The 23390-nt window shown below is 42.3% G+C and overlaps 2 protein-coding genes across 4 annotated transcripts in view; one reads left to right on the top strand and one right to left on the bottom strand.

Annotated features, from left to right (window-relative positions):
* Positions 1-257: 257 nt before the first annotated feature.
* smc4 (structural maintenance of chromosomes 4) lies at positions 258-21708 on the bottom strand. Of its 2 annotated transcripts, XM_021587740.3 has the most exons (23): positions 21361-21708; positions 19691-19850; positions 18542-18732; positions 17776-17967; positions 16611-16787; positions 14538-14702; positions 11794-11921; positions 11473-11613; positions 11086-11236; positions 9699-9863; positions 9311-9544; positions 8970-9155; positions 8054-8215; positions 6098-6323; positions 5917-5996; positions 5654-5806; positions 4435-4561; positions 2848-3037; positions 2403-2721; positions 1912-2094; positions 1301-1533; positions 965-1148; positions 258-591 (listed from the first exon to the last, which is right to left on the bottom strand). In XM_021587740.3, exons 2-23 carry the CDS (start codon positions 19830-19832, stop codon positions 433-435), a joined length of 3888 nt encoding a protein of 1295 aa, XP_021443415.2. In that variant the 5' UTR covers positions 19833-19850; positions 21361-21708; the 3' UTR covers positions 258-432. The 2 variants fall into 2 exon arrangements, with proteins under 2 accessions (XP_021443415.2, XP_021443416.2); XM_021587741.3 differs by lacking the exon at positions 21361-21708 and having other exon boundaries at positions 19441-19695.
* Positions 21623-23390, top strand: part of ift80 (intraflagellar transport 80 homolog (Chlamydomonas)) — a 74961-nt gene continuing 73193 nt past the window's right edge. Inside the window, exon 1 of one of the 2 annotated variants that reach the window (XM_090224681.1) lies at positions 21623-21815. The gene's annotated coding sequence lies outside the window, so the exon portion shown is untranslated. Of the gene's footprint in view, positions 23050-23390 lie in introns of both variants that reach the window. The other variant, XM_090224680.1, reaches the window with a different exon arrangement.

The following is a 23390-nucleotide window of genomic DNA, read 5'->3' as shown; positions in this document are numbered from 1 at the left end:
AGCGCTTGTGAGGAAGTGGTTCAGTAGGTTCGTTGCATAACCAGTGCTTGCAAGAATTGTCAATGAGGCGTGAAATTCATATTTCTCTCTCAGCTCCTCGCTGTTGACCTTATAGCCAGTCTTCATGTTTTCAAGATGGAAGACCTATAGCTCATTGTGATAGTACTTCCCCTCAAGTCTTCCAGTGCAACATGTCTCATTTAGGGTTACAGAATATTTCATTGATGAGTCATTAATATAGTATAGTATTCAAAGACTGGTTATAAAAGATTTATTAGCTTCACCAGTAAAAAAAAGACAGCAGTGTGATAGAATAGATTAAAGCCATGGTTTTATATACATGGTGTGAAAGAACAGTAAACCGGAAAGAGAAATGCATGTTTATACATCTTACTAGGAGTGGCTAAGGGAGAAACCAGAGTCACTGCTGTTCTAAACTGAGATTGGCTCTTTGAAGACAATGGTTTTAGGGTTGATTCCCACGCTTTTGGTGGTGTTGTGGGTTTTGTAGATGCCGATCAGACGGTCAGCAATCTCAAACATGTTGTTCCTCAGGGAGATGATGATGAACTGAGCGTTCTTGGTTTGCTCCTGGAGAGAGAGGGAGTAGGGGAATAAATTAACATTCAATCATCAAATGATAAATCAAAGGCTGTACATCTCAAGTATCATGTTTTTCCTGTGGTTATGTGAGTCAAGCTCTTTTAAAAAAGTGGCCTGGGAGGAATTAACCACCAACCGCCTAGACAGGGAAAAAAACAATGGACAAACATGCTGCCAACAGAGGGCTTTGCAAAACAGGGGATTTGTCACAATAGGCTGTACACCTTAGCACAGCTCCTTCAATCTCCCATTACACAACACTAACGATTAACATAGATGGGCTGACCCCATGTCCCTCACTGAGTCAACTAGGAGTAGAATGGCAATTACTATTCAAAGCTGTTGCATGTGAAATACTCACATAAATGTAACAGGCCACGATGGAGACGTTCTTGAAGTCCAGGGCTGCATCAATCTCATCCATGAAGTAGAGAGGCGTGGGCTTGAAGTGGTGCAGAGCAAACACCAGGGCCAGAGAGCTCAGGGTCTTCTCTCCTCCAGACAGGTTGAAAATCTTCTTCCAGCTCTTCTTAGGGGGACGCACACTGTGGCCATGGACAGAGACAAGAGGATGAGCAAGGGGTATTCATACATTTAATGAATACAACAATAAAATTAGGGGAAACGAGGTTGGAAATAGGTCAATTTCAACATAAAAATATGTTATAAACAACGGGATGGGCCAGTGTCTGCTGACCTGAACATGATGCCCTCAGAGAAGGGGTCCAGGCTGTCGACTAGCTCCAGCTCAGCGTCACCCCCTAGCGTCAGCATCTGGTAGTTCTCCTTCAGCTTGTTGGTGATGATGTTGAAGCCAGCCATGAACTCGTTGAGTCTCTGCTTGCGCAGGTCCTCACAGCCACGCTTGAAGTTGTCTCTCTCTGTGGTGATCTCATCCAACTCAGCCACACGCTTCAGGTACAGTTCCTCCTACAGAAGATTGAAAACAGTTATTTTAATTTGTACTGGTCCCCCATCATTGTGTTTACTTGATAGCTACCTACACAAATAGCTAGCTAGAACAAAGTGTTAATAAGATAAATTCATTAAAAAGATTAAAAGCAATACAAATAAAAGTTCTCCAGTAGGCATCTACACGACTCACAACGATTACTTTTCTCTTAGAGGGAAAGAAACTAGACGAGTAAAAACATGGTGGCAAGGTGCTTGGTTAGACCTACATCTGCATTGCTTGCTGTTTGGGGTTTTAGGCTGGGTTTCTGTACAGCACTTTGTGACATCTGCTGATGTAAAACGGGCTTTATAAATACATTTGATTGATTGACCAAGAGAGAGCTGGGTGTGTACCTTCTTCTTGTACTCTGCGATGGCTCCCAGGTTGGGCTTCATCTGGGCACAGCGGGCCTCCATTAGGGAGATCTGGTTGGTGATGACGTCAGGTCCCTTGATGGCCGCCAGGTCAGCAGGGGTCAGCGCGGGCAGCGCCTCTGCTGGTTTGTCCTCAATGGCATGAAGGGAAAGCTTAGAGGCCTAGGGAGGACAGGACACGGATGGTCAGTCCTAGCTCTGAATTTGCCGATAGCTACTTGATGAAAATGTACTTACTATGACTGATATGTGGCTGTCCCACCTAGCTATCTTAAGACGAATGGACCAACTAAGTCACCCTGGATAAGAACATCTAAATGACTAAAATATAAATAGCAGAAGAGAAAAATATATGGGTCTGTCAGATGATACCAGGTAATGCAACTAGCAGGATGGTTGGTAGACCTCTAGACACACCAAACCAAGCGTGAATCTCACATGCACACAAAATACAAGGCCCTGCCACCCACCTCTCTCTGCCAGTGTTTGATCTTGTTGGTGTGTTCAGTGATGGAGGTGTCTATCTGCTCCACTCGGAAGCGGACGCCGAGGGACTCCTCCTGCAGAGCGTGCTCTTGCTCCTGCAGGACCTTGATCTCCCTCACCACCCTTTGGTGCTGCTCCTGCACCTCCGGCAGTGCCGCCTCAGCCTCCTGGCAGGCTTTCATGATCTCCCCAGCCTCCTCCTCCAGCCTCTTCAGATGCTCTGTCAGGTCTCCCAGGCTCTTCTCATTTTCCACCAGCTCCCCCTCCAGGTGACTTACACCCTCTTCACACTTCTTCAGGTTACTGTGTGGAGGGAGGGGAGCAGCAGCCATTAGGGAAAGCTCAGATAAGCCCCAGTAACAGAGTCACAACCAGAAGCCTTTGCCCGATGGGAGCTGAATGTGTGTGCACACGTGTATAAACACTTACCGCCCTGCGGTCTTGATGGCCACCTGGGCCTTGGTGATGGCTGAGGAGCAATCGTCCAGCTCCTTGTTGACCATGTCCAGTTTGTCCTGCTGGGCCTTAAGCTTGTGGCTGTTGATGTCCACAATGAGGGTGTGGAGCCTCTTCACCTCAGCCTCCACCTTCCCTGCCTTACTTGAGGCTGCCTCAAAGTCTGAGAGAGAGGAGGGGCAGAGGGAAAGTGGGAGAGAGGCGGGAAATAATTTATTTATATGCAAGACAGGAGCGGGGTTAAGCCTCAAAGGTCTAGTGGGGGCAAGTGTAAATTAGGGGTGTGCTGAGTAATCAGACAAAATCAGTATTGTAACGCATATAGAGAACCTTCTGAATATGACATGACTATTTTTTGTAATTATACGTGATCGGGGAAAAGTCATTTTCAGCTGCCTGCACACATCTCACCATCACTCAGTGTGGAGAAGGGTGCAACTGCATTTGGGAATTCCTGCATCTACAGGAATCCTTCTTTATACTTCTATTGGTCCATTTTTAAACTGACTCCAGTACATAGGCGGGAGACAGTGGCGCTCCAGTACAGTTTGGTAGGCGTGTGCGAAGGACACTGCCAGCTAGTCCAAAAGGAGGACTCCAGTACACAGCAAGCGGGAACGTCACTGTGCTAGATGGCTAACAAGCAAGCTAGCTAGCTAGCACAGCGTCACCCCCACCGGCTGTGTACCGGAGTAGACACAGGTAGGGCTGTGTACCGGAGTAGACACAGGTAGGGCTGTGTACCGGAGTAGACACAGGTAGGGCTGTGTACCGGAGTAGACACAGGTAGGGCTGTGTCCTTCACCCCCACCTGTCGGCACTGTTTTCCCACAGTTCTGTTATCGACAGTGAGGGCAGGTGTCCAGCAGGCGGGAGCGAAGGACCTTGTCTACTGGTACACAACAGGCAGGGACGGGGTGTACATGAAGGAACCAATGGGATGCTTGAGAGGGGCGTTCCTGCAGATGCATATTGGCGATTTCGGCTGTCTAAAGAAATCTGTGGGGTGTAGGTAGAGCAGTGTCAGGAGAGAAAGGTTTTGCTCTTTTTGAAGGTGAAACAATACATGGGGCAAGCAAATACCCTAAATCTGTCTGGAATAAATGCAGGCAGCAGTAGCCAGCCATGCATTATTTCATAGATCATTTAATAGGACTAAGTAAATCATGTGCATTTTCAGCAGTTGGGATAATTGATTTGAACAACGTGTGAAGGAGTATAGCGATAGCGCAGTAAAGAGTACTTGGGGTACAGGCTTTACCGGCATTTAAAGCGCAAGTCCGGGTTTTCCGATCACAAGTAAATACAATTACGAGTATCAAGTGTGATAAAACGGATACAAGTATGATGAGATGTGCACACCCCTAGTTGTATGTACCAGTTGTTTCCGCAGCAAACCCATGAGAGAGAATGCCTAGTGGAGTCAGACTGGGGTTCACTGTAGCAAAGCTCAAATTGAGCCAGATCATTGTCCTGAAGACTGGAACTGACACAGAGTGTAGCCTGCAATTTCTAAGTAACTTCAACTTCATAAAGTTAGTTGGGTTTCAAAGTTCTCACCTTTCTGGAAGTCCTTCAGGCTCTTCTCCAACTGTTTCTGTTGTTTCTTGTCAGGGGCAGCTGCCTGGACATTGGCCTCCAGCTCTTTAATCTGAGGCTTCAGGTGAGCCTCCTGCTCTGCCAAGCTCTGAGCAAAGAAACACACACGGTCAAACACAGCCTCACCTGCAATCACCAGCCTCCAGTGTTGTAGTACTCTCAACTCAAGTCCTGATTTTCATGACTGTTGATGTGGACTCGCCTTCCCGTGACATGTATTTGCACGTGGACTCGATAGGCTACTATGATAAGCAGAATATTAGCAGCATTGGGTGCACAGAGCAGTGAGGGTTTGGTTGTCTAGGCGAAGGGAGCAAGCGATGAGTGTGGGCGACAAGCAGGCTCCCCTGTAACCACTAGTCACCAGCCTACTATTTAGCTTTGCCTGGTTAAGAAATAAACTGCTTTACAAAAATGAAAACCAAAGCATTGAGTTTAAAAGTAAAACAGTCTTTCCCCTGCATCCCATGGCCAGGTTCTGACAAGTCCCTTCACTTTTCACTCTAAAAAAAGAAACTACACAAATATCAGTCAATTAAAAAAAGTACCTGAGCGCCTGTTACAATTATTGCAAATAATAATCTGGTCAATCTGACAGGAGCAATAGCCAATTCCATCTAGAGAACATTTACCCCATCAAAACATTACTGATTTGACATAACTATTGAACATTCGGCCTAAAATAAATAAAAAAATGTGTATGAAGGACTTCTGGGTTTCATAGGCTATTGCATATGGCAGGCAATTATGACCATTAGGCAACAGGAGAAATCTTTGCATTACTTCCATTCTCACATAAATCTTCCGCCAATAGTTGTTGCTGGGCACATTTCTTCTACCAAATCAAGAGGGGCTCATCTGGTAAGACGAGCATCGAGCCAGCACAAAGAACAAACTCCGTAATCAAAATACCAAATACGTCCAAATCACTAGTTTTGCTTTCCAAAGTTTTCCTGCAGATAGCGCAGTGAGTGGCACAATGTCAAATATGTAACAGAAAAATAAAGACGGGAACTAACTGCAAAGTAAATATTTATTAAAAATGACTTCAGCCATAGGGACTCGTGACTCGACTACAACACTGCCAGCCTTACATACATTCAGCTTTACCTAAACAAGTCTGATGAACAAGAATTACACCAACGTCGAATACATTTCATATCTGTATTGTGTATATAACCTGCATGCTGTTGGTGTATTTCTCCAGGGTGTTCTTCATGTCTCTGAGCTGCTGTCTGAGTCGCTGGACTTTCTCCTCCAGCTGCAGCTTCCTCTCCTGGCAGCCCTGCAGCTGCACCACCTTCTCATTCAGCTTGCTCTCCATACGGTCCAGCTGACACAAAAAGACAGTAGGTCATTTAACCACAACAAAGCTTAAAGTGAGCCGTAGCAGTGATTGGAGGCCAGAGAAAGCTCTAGAAGAGTGTCCAGAAGATCTCCCACCTCCTGCTGGGTGACCTCAGTGCCGATGGAGGAGCCCATCCTGCCCCGCATCACTCTCCCTCCACCTCCAGTCATGGTGCCTGAGACGGGACAGAGCATAGTGTCAGACATGTCATCCATATAGACCATCTATAGAGAAACACTGAGAAGAGATGAGCTCCAGCTCACTCGGTCTACCCACCAGCCATCTCTATGATCTGTCCCTGCATGGTGACCACCCTCCAGCGCTTGTCCTTCTGGAAGGCAAGCCGTGTTGCCTGCTCCAAGTCCTTGGCCACCAGGGTGTCCCTCAGGGCAAAGTAGAAGGCTGGCTTCATACTCTCATCCTGCACCCGCACCATGTCAAACAGACGAGGGATGTTCTCTGGGGTGGAGATGGGCCCCATCTTGTTCTCCCACACCTTCATCTGAGACGGGAAGAGATTGGATGGTCCAAGTGTTAGCTACAATGTGGGACATACAAAACTCTTGGGGGAAAAAAAAAAAAACTATTGTAGGGTTTTACAGTTGAGTGTAAAGGCTTTGTACCAGTTGTCTCCGCAGCAAACCCATGACAGAGAATGCCTGGTGGAGTCAAACTGGGGTTCACTGGAGCAAAGCTCAAATTGAGCCAGATCATTGTCCTGAAGAATTGAACTGACAGAGTGAAAAACCTCCTTTATCAACCATGCATTAGCACAAATCTATGAGTAAACCATGCGTGGGATCATTTCCACACAATATGAATGTTTGCTTGACAGTGTGTGTGTTAATTGATGCACAGCCATGACCATCTGTACGCCAAGTGATGGAAAAAGGGTCAAGCGTTGAACAGGGAAAATATGTTGAAAATGTGAGTAATAATTCAATCCTTTTTCATTGTATTTCTATTGTGAATTCATGCAACATATCTTGACAGGCTAGCTATAATCATAATATGACCACAGTGTATTTGTTAGGATAATAAATCCATATAAAGTGAAGTTACAGGCATGTGTGAAAGTGACACCATTGTTGAAATACTATAGAAGACTGAGATAACAGGAAATTGAGTGAGAGAAGGCTGATATTGCTCGGTTAGAAAATGTCAGATGCTGCACTCCGCAGAGCGCATTTTTAGAGATAGGTGGGATGTAAAAATAAAAACAAATTGACAGTCCAGATTAGCTTATCAGATCTCATTTCACAAAACCACATTTTTTTGCGAGGATTTGAGACATGCTTTAAAAAGGAAAACGCATGCCATTCTGGTGCAGATCTAAGCACTATCCACCCTCAGGGTTTTGGCAACGGGCACTTTTCAACAGGAGCTTGCCAATCGGCATCACAGCCCTGGATGAGCCCATGTTTTGGATGCAATCGTCAGAAAAACACACCATCGCATCAGAGGTTGAAGTCAAGAGGGGTTTCTTTGACATGATGCCATCAATGGGTTCCCAAATACGAACGGAGCAGTAGATGGCCCACATGGGCATAAAAGAAACCATCCCAAAATGATTTCAACTATGTGAACAGAAGGTTTCGACACTTAAAGGGCAGGTAATAGGTTACGTGATGCGCAGAAGCTGCTGCGGCCAGGTGGAACGCACGTCTCGTTCATTCTGCAGAACAGAAATGTTGGTCTAAACACTTCCAGGAGGGAGCTGTTGAGGATGGATGGCATATTGGTGAGTGTTATCTATATTTGCCATTGCCAAAACAACTTCATTGTCGTAATGGTCCTTTCTTTATAGCCATGTCTTCATTTTTACTGGTTAAACTGAACGAGCCAAAAACTTTTTTGTTGTACTCTGACACTAGCACCTCCATTTCAGTCTCTGAAAAATAAAAATCTAAACAGTTTTTTTTTTGGTTGCGCTGTTGTATTTTAAGGTACGACATTGTATATTCCCCACGGGCATTAAAGGGATGATTTTGACCATATATGGTTAATTACAGGCTTTTCTAAATGGAAATAGCCAAGGTTGTGCACAATTACTGAGAACAATTGGTATTTATCAGTGGTTCTCTCCTATCGGTGTGCATATGATGCTTGTAGGATTGTTTGATAAATCACACTTTCTATGCGTACGAACATTCTAAATTCCGTTCGTAAGTAGTATTTTAGTTTCTACGCAATATTGACAAAAGACGCCCCAGGTGTTTGAGTTGTCCTCACCTTGTCCAGGCCGATAAAGGTGGCCACACCGATATTCTGGGCCTTGAGGAAGTTGACACATTTCTGGGCCGTGTCGATGCTGTCCACCAGGATGTTGTCCAGAGAGCCACAGCTGGATGAGATGGCGATGTCATACTTCTCATCGATGGCCCCAAGGTCACCCTGAAGGGACAAGAACAGTCTCACTGAGTGTGTAGAGGGGTATGTGTATCTCTCAGCTGCCACATGTGTAGCCCATGTGTCAAACTCATTCCACAGAGTGCTTAGTGTCTGCCGGTTTTTGCCCCTCCCTTGTACTTGATTGATGAATTAAGGTTACAGATTAGTAAGGAACTCCCCTCACCTGGTTGTCTATGTCAGAGGTTCCCAAACTTTTTTACTCAGGCCCCCCTTCCAGCATTAGGGAAAATCCACCCCGGCACACCACGTCTATTTCTATGAGCACTTCTCATGCCACAAACTGTTCACACCCCTCTTGTTGGCGGAGTGAACTTTTTGCAGGTTTAAAGCTTATTTCATGCAATTCCACACATTGTCATGCGGTGCAGAGAAAATGTGTCCATTTTAAAGCACATTTTCTTGCAATTCTATAAAATGTTGCCATGTCTAATGTTAAGTCATGTGATATTTGAGTGACAAACATTACAACAAAATCTATGGGCTAAAACATCTAGCCAAAAAGCTTTAGCTGACATGAGCTAGTTGACCTGGACATTTTGGACAAGTTACAGTATAAATAGTGCTAAGGTCTGCAATAACAAGAGGAAAACTGCTGATGCACTACCCAATTTCAAAATTGCACGGTTTGAGAACCACTGGTCTAGGTCTTAATTGAATGTAAAAAAACAAAACCAGCAAACATTATGGAATGAGGTTGACAGCGCTGGTGTAGTCTATACATGCACATGGTCCTCACTAGTCGTCCCAGGATGCCGGAGATCTTGCCGCTCCTCTTCTGCTGCATGAGGGCGTCCAGCACCTTCCCCCGGCTGCGGTTAGAGGACAGGGAGCTCTTGGCCTCCTCCACCTTCTGTCTCAAGTCCCTCACCAGCTCCCTGGCCTGTCCGTCTGCTTGCAGCAGCTGCTCCAGCTCCACCTCATCCTGGAACAGACAGAAATATATGGTCAACACTGGTAGCACACGGTTATCCAGAAACCTGAACTGCATGCATCTTACTGCGACAAATCCCATAGTCCACCCCTAACCTTATGAACCCACTCAACGTTCGAGACCCTCCCACACACACACCAACGTACCTTCTTGAGCTCCTGCTCACACTGGGGTATATTGACCTGCAGCTCTTTGATGGCGGTGCGGCGGTCTCGCAGTGTGTCGGTGGTGGTCTGCAGGGACTGCTTGGCTGTGTTTAGCTGGGTCACAGCGGTGTTGTGGCGACTCAGGTAGATGTCCAGCTCAGACTGGGCCACGTCCTGACAGGAGCGTGTCTCGTTCACAGCCTTACTCAGCTCCATCAGCTCCTTTTCCTTAGTCTGGGGACAGAGTCAGAGGAATAATAGCCACTCTTATGTGATCAGAAATCATAGAATACCAGGGGGAAAGGGATATCAGTCAAATTAAATTAATCAGGAATAGTGTTTCCTACTTCAAATGAATAAGCAATTCCTGATCATGAAAGACACCCACCTCCTTCTCCTGCTGCAGGCCGCTGGTCTCCTCCTTCAGACTCGCCATCACTTCCTTCAGTTTCTCCTCCTCCTTCCCCTTCTGTTTCTCCAACTCCTCCCTGCGTGCAGACGCCTCAGAGATGGTCTTCTCACTGCTGGCCGGCACGTTACGCACCTCCTCCAGCTGACCGAGAGGAAAGATGAGACTCTAGGTGAGATACAACCTTAAGCCAGGAAAGACCAAAATATACAACTAGCAAACAGTTAGGAGCACCTCCATCAGACTGGAAGGCAGTCTGACCCGCACCCCTCTCCAGTGGGCAGGGTGGTGAGCGGGAGTAGAGGAGGCCAAGCTAGCAGGGTTAACTGTTGGTGAAGAGTGAATGTGGCTGCTGGTAGTGTTACAGAAGGCCATACTTCACTACCACACTGCAGAACACGGCTCCCCAGAGACCTGCTCTGTTCTACCCGGACTCCACAACCCAACACCACACTGCCAAATCACAGCCACTGGTGCTGTATCATACAGGCTGCAGAACAGGGGGAGAGAAAAGACAGACTTGGAGCATATTGAGTGTGTGAGTGGGGAGAGAGCAAAAAGGGAGCCCATGGAGAGAAAAGAGCATGGGAGAAAGCAAGAGAGGCAGCAGAGCGCCAAGCAGTCATGCCTTGGAGGGTTTCGTGTTTTGAGTTCACAACCCCCTAGTGGCCAACTGAAGGAGTTTATCTTATTAAATAAATCAGGTATACCAGAAACTTCATCAATCCATTTTAATCTCAGCAATGTAACAATATTTTTTTCCTAGGGGGACCTCATGACAGAAAATCTATTTAAAAAAAAATCTATTCAATAGTGTGATGCACACCCTCGCCCACCCAGAGCCAATCCCAAGCAAGTTACTGGAATAGAAATGAACACGCTTGTTTTTGTGACATTGATGCAAGTAAAAATAAAATGTGTAATTACACAATATGGCAATTACTAATAAGGTCATCTGTAAATCCCTGCGCAATGCCTTACCCCGGGTCTCAGCACAACAGGCCTTGTGTTTGTATAGGGAGGGAAATTGTATTACGAGTGGCCGTGTTTCGCTTTGGCCAGGTGACAAAATAAACAGAATAAAAGTGAAGTGTCAGGTCATTGGTGCTGGCCTGTCTTGAGAGGACAGAGCACCATTGTGTTTGTTTAAGAGTATGACCTGTAAGTTATGTAGAACATTCGCCACAACCACAGCCTCCTAACGTATCGATTTGGAGAGCCGCCATAAGCTACACCTACACACAGAGATGGCCCAATATGATAAATGGTAAACGTTACAATACCACCCCCTCCCCCAAATGGAATCACCGAAGCCTCAATTACAGAGACCTGAATTATGTTCACAGCAAAAGGGACACATGCACACCTTCTCCTTGTCCTTCTCCAGTTGTTTCTGTAGTTTCTTGGTCTTACTCTTGGTGTGCTTCAGTTTCTCTCGGACCTCCACATCCTGCAGGTCCAGCTGGGTAAACTTCTCCTTCTGGCCCTCAATGTACTTGGTCAGCTTGCCTTGTTTCCTGAGAGAAATCACACAACATGGACATTATGGCAATCAAACAAATGACTGCTAATTTTGCTTTTCTGTATTGCTGGTCACCAGCAGGTCTATGAACATTCTCCATTTCATAACATTATTGCACTGAAGACTGACAGTCACTTTACGACTATACTTTGTTCATCAATGTATTTTTGGTATCAATTTCCATGTAAGCAACAAAAGCCATGAATAACAAATGAAAAATACAAAGCCTACTTCTCCACGTTTTTCAGGTCTCGGTTCTTCTTCTCCATTTCCTCAGCGATGTTGTTGTTTTTCTCTGTGAGTTCCTTGGTGTCATATTGGATCCTCTGCTTCTCCTCCTCTTTGTTTGCCACTCTCTTCTGGAGGTCATGGCTGACAACAAAGAAACAATCACACTCTGGTCAACCAGGACATATGAACTCTAAAAAGTTACCATCTGTGTTAATGGCATCCAACTATAGCAAACCTTCCTCCCAGATTCTTTCAAACCTGATTTCTTGTTAGTAAAAAAACACTAAATATAGCAAGCCTCTGTGTGGTTGTAATACTCACACATAGTATTGGCAGAGCTGGCTCTTTTGTTTGAAAATATCATTCTCCAGAGTGAGGAACTCCACGGCTGTGTTCTTCTCTCCCTCCAGAGCAGTCTTCTCCTTCTCCACCATTTTGACCCTGTTTAGCTGGAAAACAAACAGTCTGTAAAATGATACAACAGGAAGACAGAGGCTATAGCACTTTGACTTAAACATTCATGCTGAATTATCACAAGATCAATCCCTGAATACATAGGAGTTAACTTTTGTTCCTTCTCAGGCGTGCTTAGAATTTTGTTTTGTACTGATTGACCATGCCCGACATTCATTGATAAATTAAAGTTAGACCCTGAGCTTTCCCAACAAGTACAATGGTACTCCAGTCTAAGGTTAATTTGGCTTCAGTACCAAAATGATGCCCTTTTTATTCAGTCAAATGGCATACGTGATTTGGTCAAATGTGGACAAATACAGAGTAAAAGGAAAAGATATAACTCGGATAAAGGCAGTAGTGTGATAGAATCCTAAACAGCACAATGCCATCCTGAGTCTAATAAGATGGACAGTCAAAACTGGTCATGCCTCAACACAGCATTTGACCCTGTGTATGTGTTTTTTTTTACTGTGATATCTACTGCAGGTGTTGCGTTAACAAAGGATACTACGTTTTTCACAGAGAAAGCTGCAACGCATATTTTATTTATCTTGCTGCGTTTGGAAACGCAGATCTAAAATGCTTCTTATTGTAAATTCTGCTCTGCTTCAGTCAGGTTTTGTTCCAAATCATGAATGTAAAAGGACTGAGCATTAAAGGAAGAAATTTGGGCTCCAGTTTCACTTCACCACTTGGATGAAATATCTTTGCTCTCATCTTGCTCAATCAAATTCCACCATTCACAAACCGACATTGGATCACCAGACAGCACTCTGAGTGATGTGTACTTTTCTCTGGTAGTTTTAGCAAGTTAAAATGCTAGACTAACTAGGAAATGTAGATGGCTATATCCTTTCTATGATAAACATCTGAAATGATGGCTATGCATTGTTTTTGCAAAAAACACCTTGCTTTTTCCATTGTAAAGTAATTTACTTGTCTGTTAGCGTTGCACTTGTTCTCATCTGATGAAAAAAAATAAAAAGCTATTTTCTGCTGAATGTGTTGCACTAATGTATTTTGTGTAAAGAAAATGATTAGTTGCACCCCCCCCCAAAAAAACACCTGGCTTTCAATATAACATTTCAGGTGATATGATTTTTTTTTTTAAATGCAGATTTTTTTTTTGGTCTCCATTATGAAAATGCAGATTTCTGAATACTAAAGAGACCTGACTCAGTGGTGGACAAAGTACCCAATTGCCATACTTGAGTAAAAGTAAAGACACCGTAATAGAAAATTACTCAAGTAAAAGACACCCAGTAAAATACCATTTGAGTTAAAGTATTTGTTTTTAAATATACTTAAGTATCAAAAGTAAATGTAATTACTAAAATGTGCTTAAGTATCAAAAGTATGAATCATTTCTAAATTACTTATATTAAGCAAACCATTAGGCACAATTTGTTTTATTTACAGATAGCCAGGGGTACACTCCCAACACTCAGACATAATTTACAAACGAAGCATGTGTGTTTAGTGAGTCCACCAGATCAGAGGCAGTTGGGATGACCTCTTCATAATTATGGGAATTGGACCATTTTCTGTCCTGTAAAGCATTCAAAAAGTAACAAGTACTTTTGGCTGTCAGGGAAAGTGTACAGAGTAAAAAGCACAGTTTTCTTTAGGAATATAACTGTCAAAAATATGAATAGTAAAGATAGCCCCCAAAAACAACTTAAGTACATGAAAGTATTTTTACACCACTGCTCTGACAACTGTAAAGCTTCATGAACCAAAAAGTCTAAATCATGTTACCCATGGAAAATAATAAAATATGTTCAAGTAATAAAAACAATCACAAGACTGATCAATTAGTTAATACATTAAAGCACAGGGAGAATTATTATTATTTTTTTTGCAAACAGGCCTAATTAGTGATGTGAGAATAGTGTAGCCTGCAAGAGATTTACTGAACCGGCTGGCTTCAACTGTCATCCAGTATTTCACTTCAAATGAATTGCTACCCTGTTAACCTGGCTGGCACACTGTAGCTCCAACACCATACCCAAATAACAATATGTCACTAGTACTGCAATACAAATAAATATACTAACAAAATCTGGTAATTATCAGCCAAACTTCACCCCCTGCTCACATAATTACTAACACATTTCTAATAAAATCTAATTCGGGGCTGTTCATCAAATGCCTTCGATAAAAATTTTAAAAAACTATCATTCTTGCATCCTGTTCTTATTTCTTGGCTCACCCCCCTATTAAAAATAATAATTAAATGACTGATTGCATTGCAATCGTTTTTGGCACAACAATCAAAAATGTAACAAATAAGCATGAGGGATTAGCCTAGACACAGCGATCTCTGAGTAGAGGGTTGTGTGTGTGTGTGTGTGTGTGTGTGTGAGAGGGGTGGAGGGATAATTTGCTGCCTTGTAAGGAGAGGCAGGTGTCAGGCCAGGGGCATTCAGCTTGGCCAAGACACAGCATACCTCACAGTGAAACAGCCCCCTAACACACCCTATACACCCCCACAGCAGAAACCATCAATTTCAAAAAGTAAAAACATGTATAAATGTATGCAATTATTTATTTATTTTTTTCAAATACAACAAATGGACCAATGTCTTGTTACTGGGGTTGTTTCTCACCTTCTCTCCCCTCTGCTCGTTGAGGAGCTCCACGCGGCGGCTCAGGGTGTGGATGGGCTGCTTCAGACGGCAGGAGCCAATGATGTCCTCAAGGTATTCCAGCATGCCCTCGTCATGCGCCGTCTGCCCCTTAGGCTTCATCATGGCTATCTGCTCCACCTCACCCTGACCAATGCACAGGGAGGGAGGGACGCAAGCAAGGACACACGGTATGTTATAATACTGTAGAATTTATGGTGGGAAGAAGCTATAACAACCACACACCTTGGATCAATTTCGTGTTCGAGACCACCTGATTCCCATCCTAGAATTGACATGGGTAGATGGGTGGTTTGTCCTTGAAAAGCAATGAGGGGAAAAATACACCCTCCCGCAAGCGAGTTAAAATGCAATTCAAACTAACCTGGGCTAAAACCAGAAAGAGAGCAACTTCTGTGTGAATGTCAAACAGCAATTTTGTTCTTGATGATTTGAAATAAAATGCTTGCTCTGCTCACTAAAGCATTGAGGAAACTTTGCTGGTGTTATGATAACCCCTCATAAAAACACTGTTTTTCAACCTCTCCGTTACGATAATATATCCCTACAGTTTATGGGCAGCCAGTCATATGGGCTTTTTGCAGTACATTTTGGAGTTGTGTGTACTGTACTTCTCACACACCTTCCCAACCCACACACACCAGAGCCTCAAATATTAACTTTCACTGCACATAACTGTATCCACAACACAGACAAACCACTAGCCCACATAAAATGTTTGTCCATATCCATGACAAAATAATGCAAGGCAAAAAGGGAATAACAATCACTAAAACATCATCAATTGGAACCACTACAATAAAAGTTTTACATTTGATGAGGTCAAGAAAGAAATACATCTGGCAAATGTAACTGGTGCCTGTGTTTTAATAACATTATTAATTTCCTTTCCATGTCATAGACAAGGTGTAGTCCTTGACTTAACAGTCCTTGAAACATTTCTGAAAAACACAAGCCTAAATACTGGCCTACATATTAAGATGGACCAATCTTGTTTTAATCCTGTGTTGAGATCCCCCCCCCACACACAATTAAACACAAAAAAACTATACATGGGGGGAAAAAGCTGACAAGTGCACTAAATAGGCAGATTCCCCTGAGTGACTTTAGAGAACAAACTAAAGCTTCTTGCCTAAGTCAGAACAACCCTGTCATATTCAATGAGCTCCAAATCACTTAACATTTCAGCAGAGATGAAGAAAACAGCCCAAATCAAGACAGGACAGAACCTACATCTTCTCACAAAATAGATATCAGATATAGCACAACAACTAGTGTTTACCCAATACTCACTAGTCAATAAAAACTAGTAATCTAATTGAGCCAAGAGTTGATAGGTACTAGAAAACCAAAAGTGAATTGTGCAACAAGTAGACTGGCTTGTTCTTCAAACAACCCCTGAACACCACAGGATGTTCCAAAAATGTATTAATAAATAAAAATATAAATTCGAAAATGTATTAGTTTGGACCATGACAGACAAAAGCAGCAAATATGACCCAACACAAACAATAAAATGTAATGTCTTTGAAACACACATTGACATTGGCATTACATTCCATGAAAGGTAATTCCAACGAAACCCAAACTGAAGACCTAATCATGCACTCAAATTATAGAAATGAAGAGTGGATGCTTGATCCTGCCACACTGAAGCAGCACAGCTAATATTGGGGTTGGGGTCTATTCTCACACCAATATTTACGTGCTGCTATAGCGTGGCAGGTAAAGGGGGCCCAAACTGACCCGAGTCTCTACTAGACAAATCCAGGAATGTTTGATTTTTCTTAAAATACTAAAGCAGCAAATGATGGTTTGCACCTTTTCAACATTGTTTCAAACCATGATGCGCTGCTATAGCAGTCCAAGTCTTTTTCACGTTTTAACAGGTCACTCAGGCATACTACCTGCTTTCCCCCGAGTGAAAGGCTGAGCAGCAAAGCTTTTACTGGATGGGATGTGTGACACAGGAGGGATCAAAGACAAGCTGAAAGGAAAACTAAAAATGAAATAGAAAATAAACGACTTAATTACCTGTAAAATCAGAAATCTGTTGTGGTCCAGGTCAATGCCATGGCTACGCAGCAGTGTTCCCACATCTTTAAAAGTGGCCTTCTTGCCATTGATGTGGTAGGACGAGGAATTGTCTTTGCTGGCAGTTCTGGAAACATAGAACTTGCTGTTGGGGATGACTTCGTAGTCATCTCCTTCCTGACTCGGGGGGGGGGGGGGGGGGGGGGGGGGGGGGGGGGGGGGGGGGGAGAGAGAACAAGAAACATCAGCTTAGACCCAGTCTTCAGAACACACTCAAGACAAAAAAATGCTTAGCAATACAGCCCCCCCAAAGACAGGTAAGTATCCATCTAAAACACACACATATGAAAGTGAAGCCTCAACCACAGAAATGTTGCTGTTAACAAATAATGGGGTGATAACAAGTAATAATTTAAGATGTATTTAACTTGCACATTTATCAAAACGTAAGATTCATGTGGTTTATTAACTTCAACTAATTTTGAGACAATAGAAAATAAAATTGTTGTCAAGATATGAAGGGAGGCAAAAACAGAATAGCTATAACCCGTTCCCCCCCAAGTTTTTAATAGAGAAATAAATACTATGCGTATAGGCTTAAAGCTGCAGTGTTAGGAGATTGTTATATTGAATTGACTTGGCTCAAAAAACTGCTGGGCTGCAAAGAGATTATTTTACATTAAATATCAATTATGTAGTTAATTACCTTACTACACCCCCTGTGGTAGTACAATATGTTTTTAAAATCTGGAAAAGTATTTTCCTACCGCTGCATATACAGGATTCTAGGTTTGTACAGAAACGTAGAAACTATTGTCCACCAACATTAATTTAACCACCATTAAACGAAAAAAAAAACAAGAAAAAAAAACATCCTTCCCTTTGAAGTTCTTATCAACATAAAATCACAAATAAAGAAACAATGATGGCAAAGTTTGTAATTTACTTGACTTTCAGCTTTAACTTCAAATGGCTATTCCGAGTGTTTGTTGCAGTCATTAGTGTGAAAACACTAAGCCAAATGCATACAAGTCATTTATAGTGAAACCCTAAAAAAACTGATTATTTTATAAACGACAAAACAATTCTGCCCCTTTACCCAAATCGCTTTATAAAATGTAATCGTTTTGGTACAGCTGACCAAGCACAAGTGTGTGTGTGTTACCTTGTCGATAATTTTCTGAAAATGCACTTCCACAGTGCAGCTCTGCACATCCTTGTGTAGGTCAGAGCTGTGAATCAGCACAGAGAGTTTTTTGGATCTGATTTTTTGAGCCCTATAGCCGAACACAAAGAGCATTGAATCTATCACGTTGGACTTCCCACTGCCATTTGGACCAATGATACAGGAAAAGCGCTAGGGAAAGGAGAGAAAGAGAGAAATTAAGAGGGTGGGGGTAAAAATGTATTCACAATCTGTTCAAATCAAACTAAAACCATATTCACAATCCAATTTTAGACCGCTTTGATCATGTAGAAAATGCTGCTGGATTAAAATGGTGGCCCTCTAACCTCAGTGGGTGTATTTAAGAATATATGTTATTTTGCTGCACCTGTGTCCATGATGCAATAAAGAGAGCAACCTTCAGATACAATTTGTTAGGGGGGAAGTTAGCAGAAAATCTATTTGTAGCAGACAAGACACAGCTAGATCACCTCTAGTGTGAAAGACACAAGCACAAAGCAAAATGGAGGAGTGTGAGATGCTGCAAACTAGGGAAACAACTTTATCTGGTAAATCTGATCAAATAAAAATAATCAATTAAATTACAACTATCCAAGTACTACTATCACTGAAGATAAAACAAATACAAATAAAAGTTGAGGAAATGGACAACAACCCATACTGATACAATGATTTAAACACAATAAAAACAATTCCTAGTGTTGTAAAAGAGCCAAAACGGGGAGTTGGTATGTTTTTTTCGTACCTTATGGAAAGGGCCCAGAATCTGCTCGCCAGCGTAGGATTTGAAATTCTGATTAACTATATGTGTTATCATCAAGCGAGGAGAGCCTGGTTCATTGGTCATTGCTGGGGGCGGGGGTGGAGGGATGCTACCAAGAATCTCCTCCAAACTTCGATTATCAACAGCATCGGCACCCTCCCTGGGAGCCGGATCTAGGGCAAAGAGTTGAACTTTTATTCCACAGTGCGATTCATTTCAGGTGGGGACACTGGTGTATGGGGGAGGGGTAGTGAAGCAAAACAAACATATAAGCATTATAGAGTTAGTCACAGTGGAGGCATAAAGTATCCAGAAGAAGATCGGATTCTAACTCGCACATTTAATATCTCTGTTCACAAAACTAAATTCTAACAAGAATAACTGAATCATAAACGAAGGCTTGAAGTGACCCCTTTCACAAACGCTCACATTGAAACGTAAATACACAATATGCACTCACCAACGACAAATCATTCTCATAATATTTCGAACATCTGATTCCAAGTCGTTTCCCCCACACCATAACCTACTTTCCATTCCAAACAAATGAATAAAAATCTAGCTTTGCTACAAATGCACACCGATTACGGTACCATATCACAATGACAAAACGCTTGGTCTCAAGTCCATTGTTGTGCTCAGTAAAAAAATACAAATAAGCAGTAAAATATGACCATGACAATAGTTTTCGGCCAACAAACGCTCCAACCATAATACTTGCTAAATCAAGAGTAGACATGTCAAATATGGTTATTGTTTTCGGACGAAGGTCTCTTGACAAACCATTCACCAACGTTAAATAAACCGAAAGATATAGAATCGTGGTTATGATTTTCTAACATAGAATCGTTCAAAAGCATTAATATCCAAAAATAAATTACCTTGCAAGTTGCGCAGGCTGGAGACAAAAGCACACACGCTACCATTATAATAATCTCAAAAATCACAAGAGACGTTTATTAATGCCTTGCTTACGTTTGAAAAACTAACCAGCAAGCTTCGTGTTATGAATAACACGACTGTGCCAGTTGGACTCAACCATCACGCACTAACATTCAACAAAACACGTTGCCATTGAGTAGACGCGCAACTTATTTAGATGCAGACACCAAAACACCCTTTGTTACTTACCATTTGTCGGCGGTGCCTCTTGGCCATTGGAGTTCGCTTCTTTAAGGGGTAAGTCCAACTCGTCTTCGGAGTCATCCCGAGGCTGCGACCCTTTCCCTCTAGACTTGGAAGCAGTTGAACTTTTCGACGTTTTGGCTGGCATGATTTAGAATCTAAAGATCTAATTCAAATCACAGGAGTAAAGGTTAAATCCAGTAGGTTCTCTTGTCAATCACCTCTCCACAATTGATAGTCAACGTGAAGCACCCCGTTACCCCCCTCCGTAATTTCCCCATCACAATCCGCCATTTGATCCAACCTATATTCTTTGCTATACTGAGTTACACCGTCAATTATAAAGTTGCAAATAAATGGCTAGTCTGATAAGACCCCAGATCTCACATTGTTTGTTTTAGTTTCTTTGCTAAATATGTATCGTTTTAAACCAATGTTATTAGTGGATATACACGAGGGTCAGAGATGCAACCATATTCTCTAATCGGAAATAGAGAATATTTGACAGCTGCAATTTAACCCCCCCGACGAATAAAAATGAATGAGCTGTCTAACTCAAATCTCTTCTAGTCAAAACGTGATTATATTGGTCTAAACTGACATCATTCACCAAATTTCACTTCATTATAGAGAAATGAACTGATAAGTGACCGGACAAGTTAAGTGCGTGTAACTAAAATACAAAAATGATGACGTTACAGGCTGTCAGTAACGCCAACCGAGGTCAAAAGCAAAGCAAGCGGTACGGCGAACTAGTTAGCAAAAGATGGAGTTAAATGTGCAAAATAAAGTCATAGCACTGAAGTAGCCAATCAGAGTCAGAGTTACTTTATCATTAGCGCCATGTAGGCTGCACTCAGTAGTCCAAGATGACCAGCTTCAGTTGAAAGTGTAATGTTTAGTTTATTTGACAGATCGATAGTTGTCACCACTAATCTACGATAAGGTTAGCTACAATATGGCTCGCTAAATAGCAATATCACTAACGTCACTGTGTGAATAAATGTCACCTGTGTATAAAAACATTTAACTGACTTAACAGTAGTCTTGTGGGGGGTTTTCGGTAACGTTAGTATCATGCTTCAGTTGTCCACTTGCAATCTAGTTAGCTAACGTTACCGTTATACATGGCAAATATTCATCTAGCGAACGTTTACTTAAACTGGGAAGACGTGGAAATAGCCATCTACTGTATCGTTAGCTAGCTAACACACTATAGCTCGTTATAGACTAATGTCTGGTAATTAGCTAGCTAGCGTTAGTCGGGTTAGAACACTTCGTGATTGGTTAACTAGTTAATTGTAACTAGCCAGTTGGGCTTTGTTAGCCATGATTTTCACGTCAACTGTTAGCCACGAACAAATTAACTACTAGATAGCCAACACACAACTAGAGCACAGATGAATAGGGGAAACCGGTACTTTGCTTACAAGTTAGATAGCTAGTTAGCTAACGTTACTTTGCACTGGCTCGCAAAGTTAACTAATGTTTGCTGTCGTCTGATCACTTCAAGTTAACCAATTAGCTAACTAACTCAACAACCACATGCATAACCGACTAAAAGTGCCCCCAAACCTGCTGGCAAGTTACTGTAGCTAGTTAACATTAGTTATGGTTTGATAAACTAGCTGTCTTTTAGCTAACTCTTTCGTGTTCAGATACAATGTCAGTTTTACCTTGCGGACGAAGTTCTTGTTGTAACAATTCCCTCTGTATCACCCTATATTTTCAAAAGGTTATTGGAAAACGGTTCTCGATATCGCGAAGCTAAAAAATAAAGTGATTAAAAGTCAACCCTGTGTCAAATCGTTAGCTCGCTGCAAACTCTCTCTCGTAAATGGCGCCTAAACTCTGTTGTCGAACCAAAATTCGTTACAAACTGATGCAAGGAACCATGGATCCTCATTGGTCGAAAAACAAGAATTCAAAAAGAGGGCCGATGACAAGTCTAGTTTTGAGCATCCATGAACTTAAACTTAAAACAGGTTTTTGCATTCAAGTTAACATTGTGAAGAATAAGTTATATTTTGGTAATGATTTGGGATATTTTCATAAAATAATTTTTGAAAATAGAACGCGCAGTGACGTTTGGGCACTGTTGCCTAGTAACGACGGAAGGGTGTTGTTTACGGTACTGGTAAATGTTTTGTATTTTGGTTGTATTAGTTGAAGAGTCGAAAATATGTAAGGGGTAATAAACAAGAGGTTACGCGTCCTATGGAAAATAATGCACTAGGTGGAAGGTGTGTGCCACGAAGCATTAGCGGAGTGGCACTAACCTTCCACGGAGTTGCAATATTTTCCAGAGAACCCATACGAAAGTTAAAGCCCCGAGTTTATCATACCACGGCTATACTTTAACACAGACTTGCTAGTTCAGCTAACCAAACCATCAGTACTAGCTTGCAATTTTGAAAATCGAATTAAACAATAGCAATAATATTTTCAATTCGACTTTTGCTTTTAAAAGCAGCTCAAACATTCGTAAATGTATTTTGGCTATCTACTCGGATTTCAGATCAATCTCGTGTGTGTGCCAGAGCGCAGAATAACTGGATAATTTACGAACGTGCAACACCCGTTGAATGACAGGTGTCAGTAAATGTTGGCCAAAAAATGAATTAAATTGTTGCTAGCAGCACAGTTAGTCACTAACGCTCTAGATAACATGAAAACAGCCTAACTAGCCCTGGTCGGGTGAGTAATGTGGCCAAATTGAGGTGTTCTCTCATTTGTGTCTGGAAGTAGCTAGCCAACGTTAGCCAGTTGGCTTGGGCGCTGACTGCCGTTGTGAGATCAGAACTCTCGGCTCATTCCTCCTCCTCCGCCAACGCTTTGAATTTACGAACAGACAATCTGACAACGCACTCAGACACACTAGAGGCAATTTACGAACGCACCCGTAGAATATGTAAGAATTAATTTCATAGCCATTGAATTATACCGTCCATTACAGGGAAACAATATACGCTCTAGAATGCCCTTCAAGTTAATCAGAAACAAGTATTAAACAATACTTGAACAAATTATTCCTTTGTAACATGACGTCAAGTCCTAGCAACGTAAGCCTTCGAATCTCTAGAGTTTGTTGCCAAGGAACTCTCGCGATAGTAATTTACACAGCCCTGGTACGTCAGCGAAATTAGAAAATGAGTATCTCTGCCTACGTTTCAGACCATTGCTTGCTAGCTGCATAGCTATCAGTCTATTTTTCTGGTTTTGTCGATTAGTATAATTGTTGAGGAATATATAACCTTATATGCATTAACTATTAGCGGTGGAGCTACTATGGCAACTGGACATGATTAGTTGTCTGCTATCAATTGTGATAACGGTGAAGACTCAGCACGTTAGCTACAGTGAAGGTACCGTAGCAACGACAGACGCTTGTTTGACTAGAGAGGTAGCTAATTTAGCTAGCGTAGCAGCTATTCAAGTAACTATCAACTACTTAGTAGTTGCTATACACGGTCAGTGCCAGCGATATGGCTTCTGCACTCCAAATAAAACACATGCAGGCACAACTTAGCTAACTAGACAACTGTGTTTTTTAAAAATTGATCAGCCAGTGTTACTAGCAAACTGAGTACTATTAGCTATGAATAGCTAGCTACTTAGCTACTCACTTTGCTAATTGTATAGCAAGCTAATACATTCTGTTTGGTAACTAACTGTTATGTCCAATTTTAATGATCGATGACAACCC

The sequence above is a fragment of the Oncorhynchus mykiss genome, chromosome 27 (assembly GCF_057628025.1).
Source record: "Oncorhynchus mykiss isolate SJ-2025 chromosome 27, ASM5762802v1, whole genome shotgun sequence".
In the NCBI taxonomy this organism is placed as follows: Eukaryota; Metazoa; Chordata; class Actinopteri; order Salmoniformes; family Salmonidae; genus Oncorhynchus; species Oncorhynchus mykiss.
This window is presented reverse-complemented; position numbering and strand designations above follow the sequence as displayed.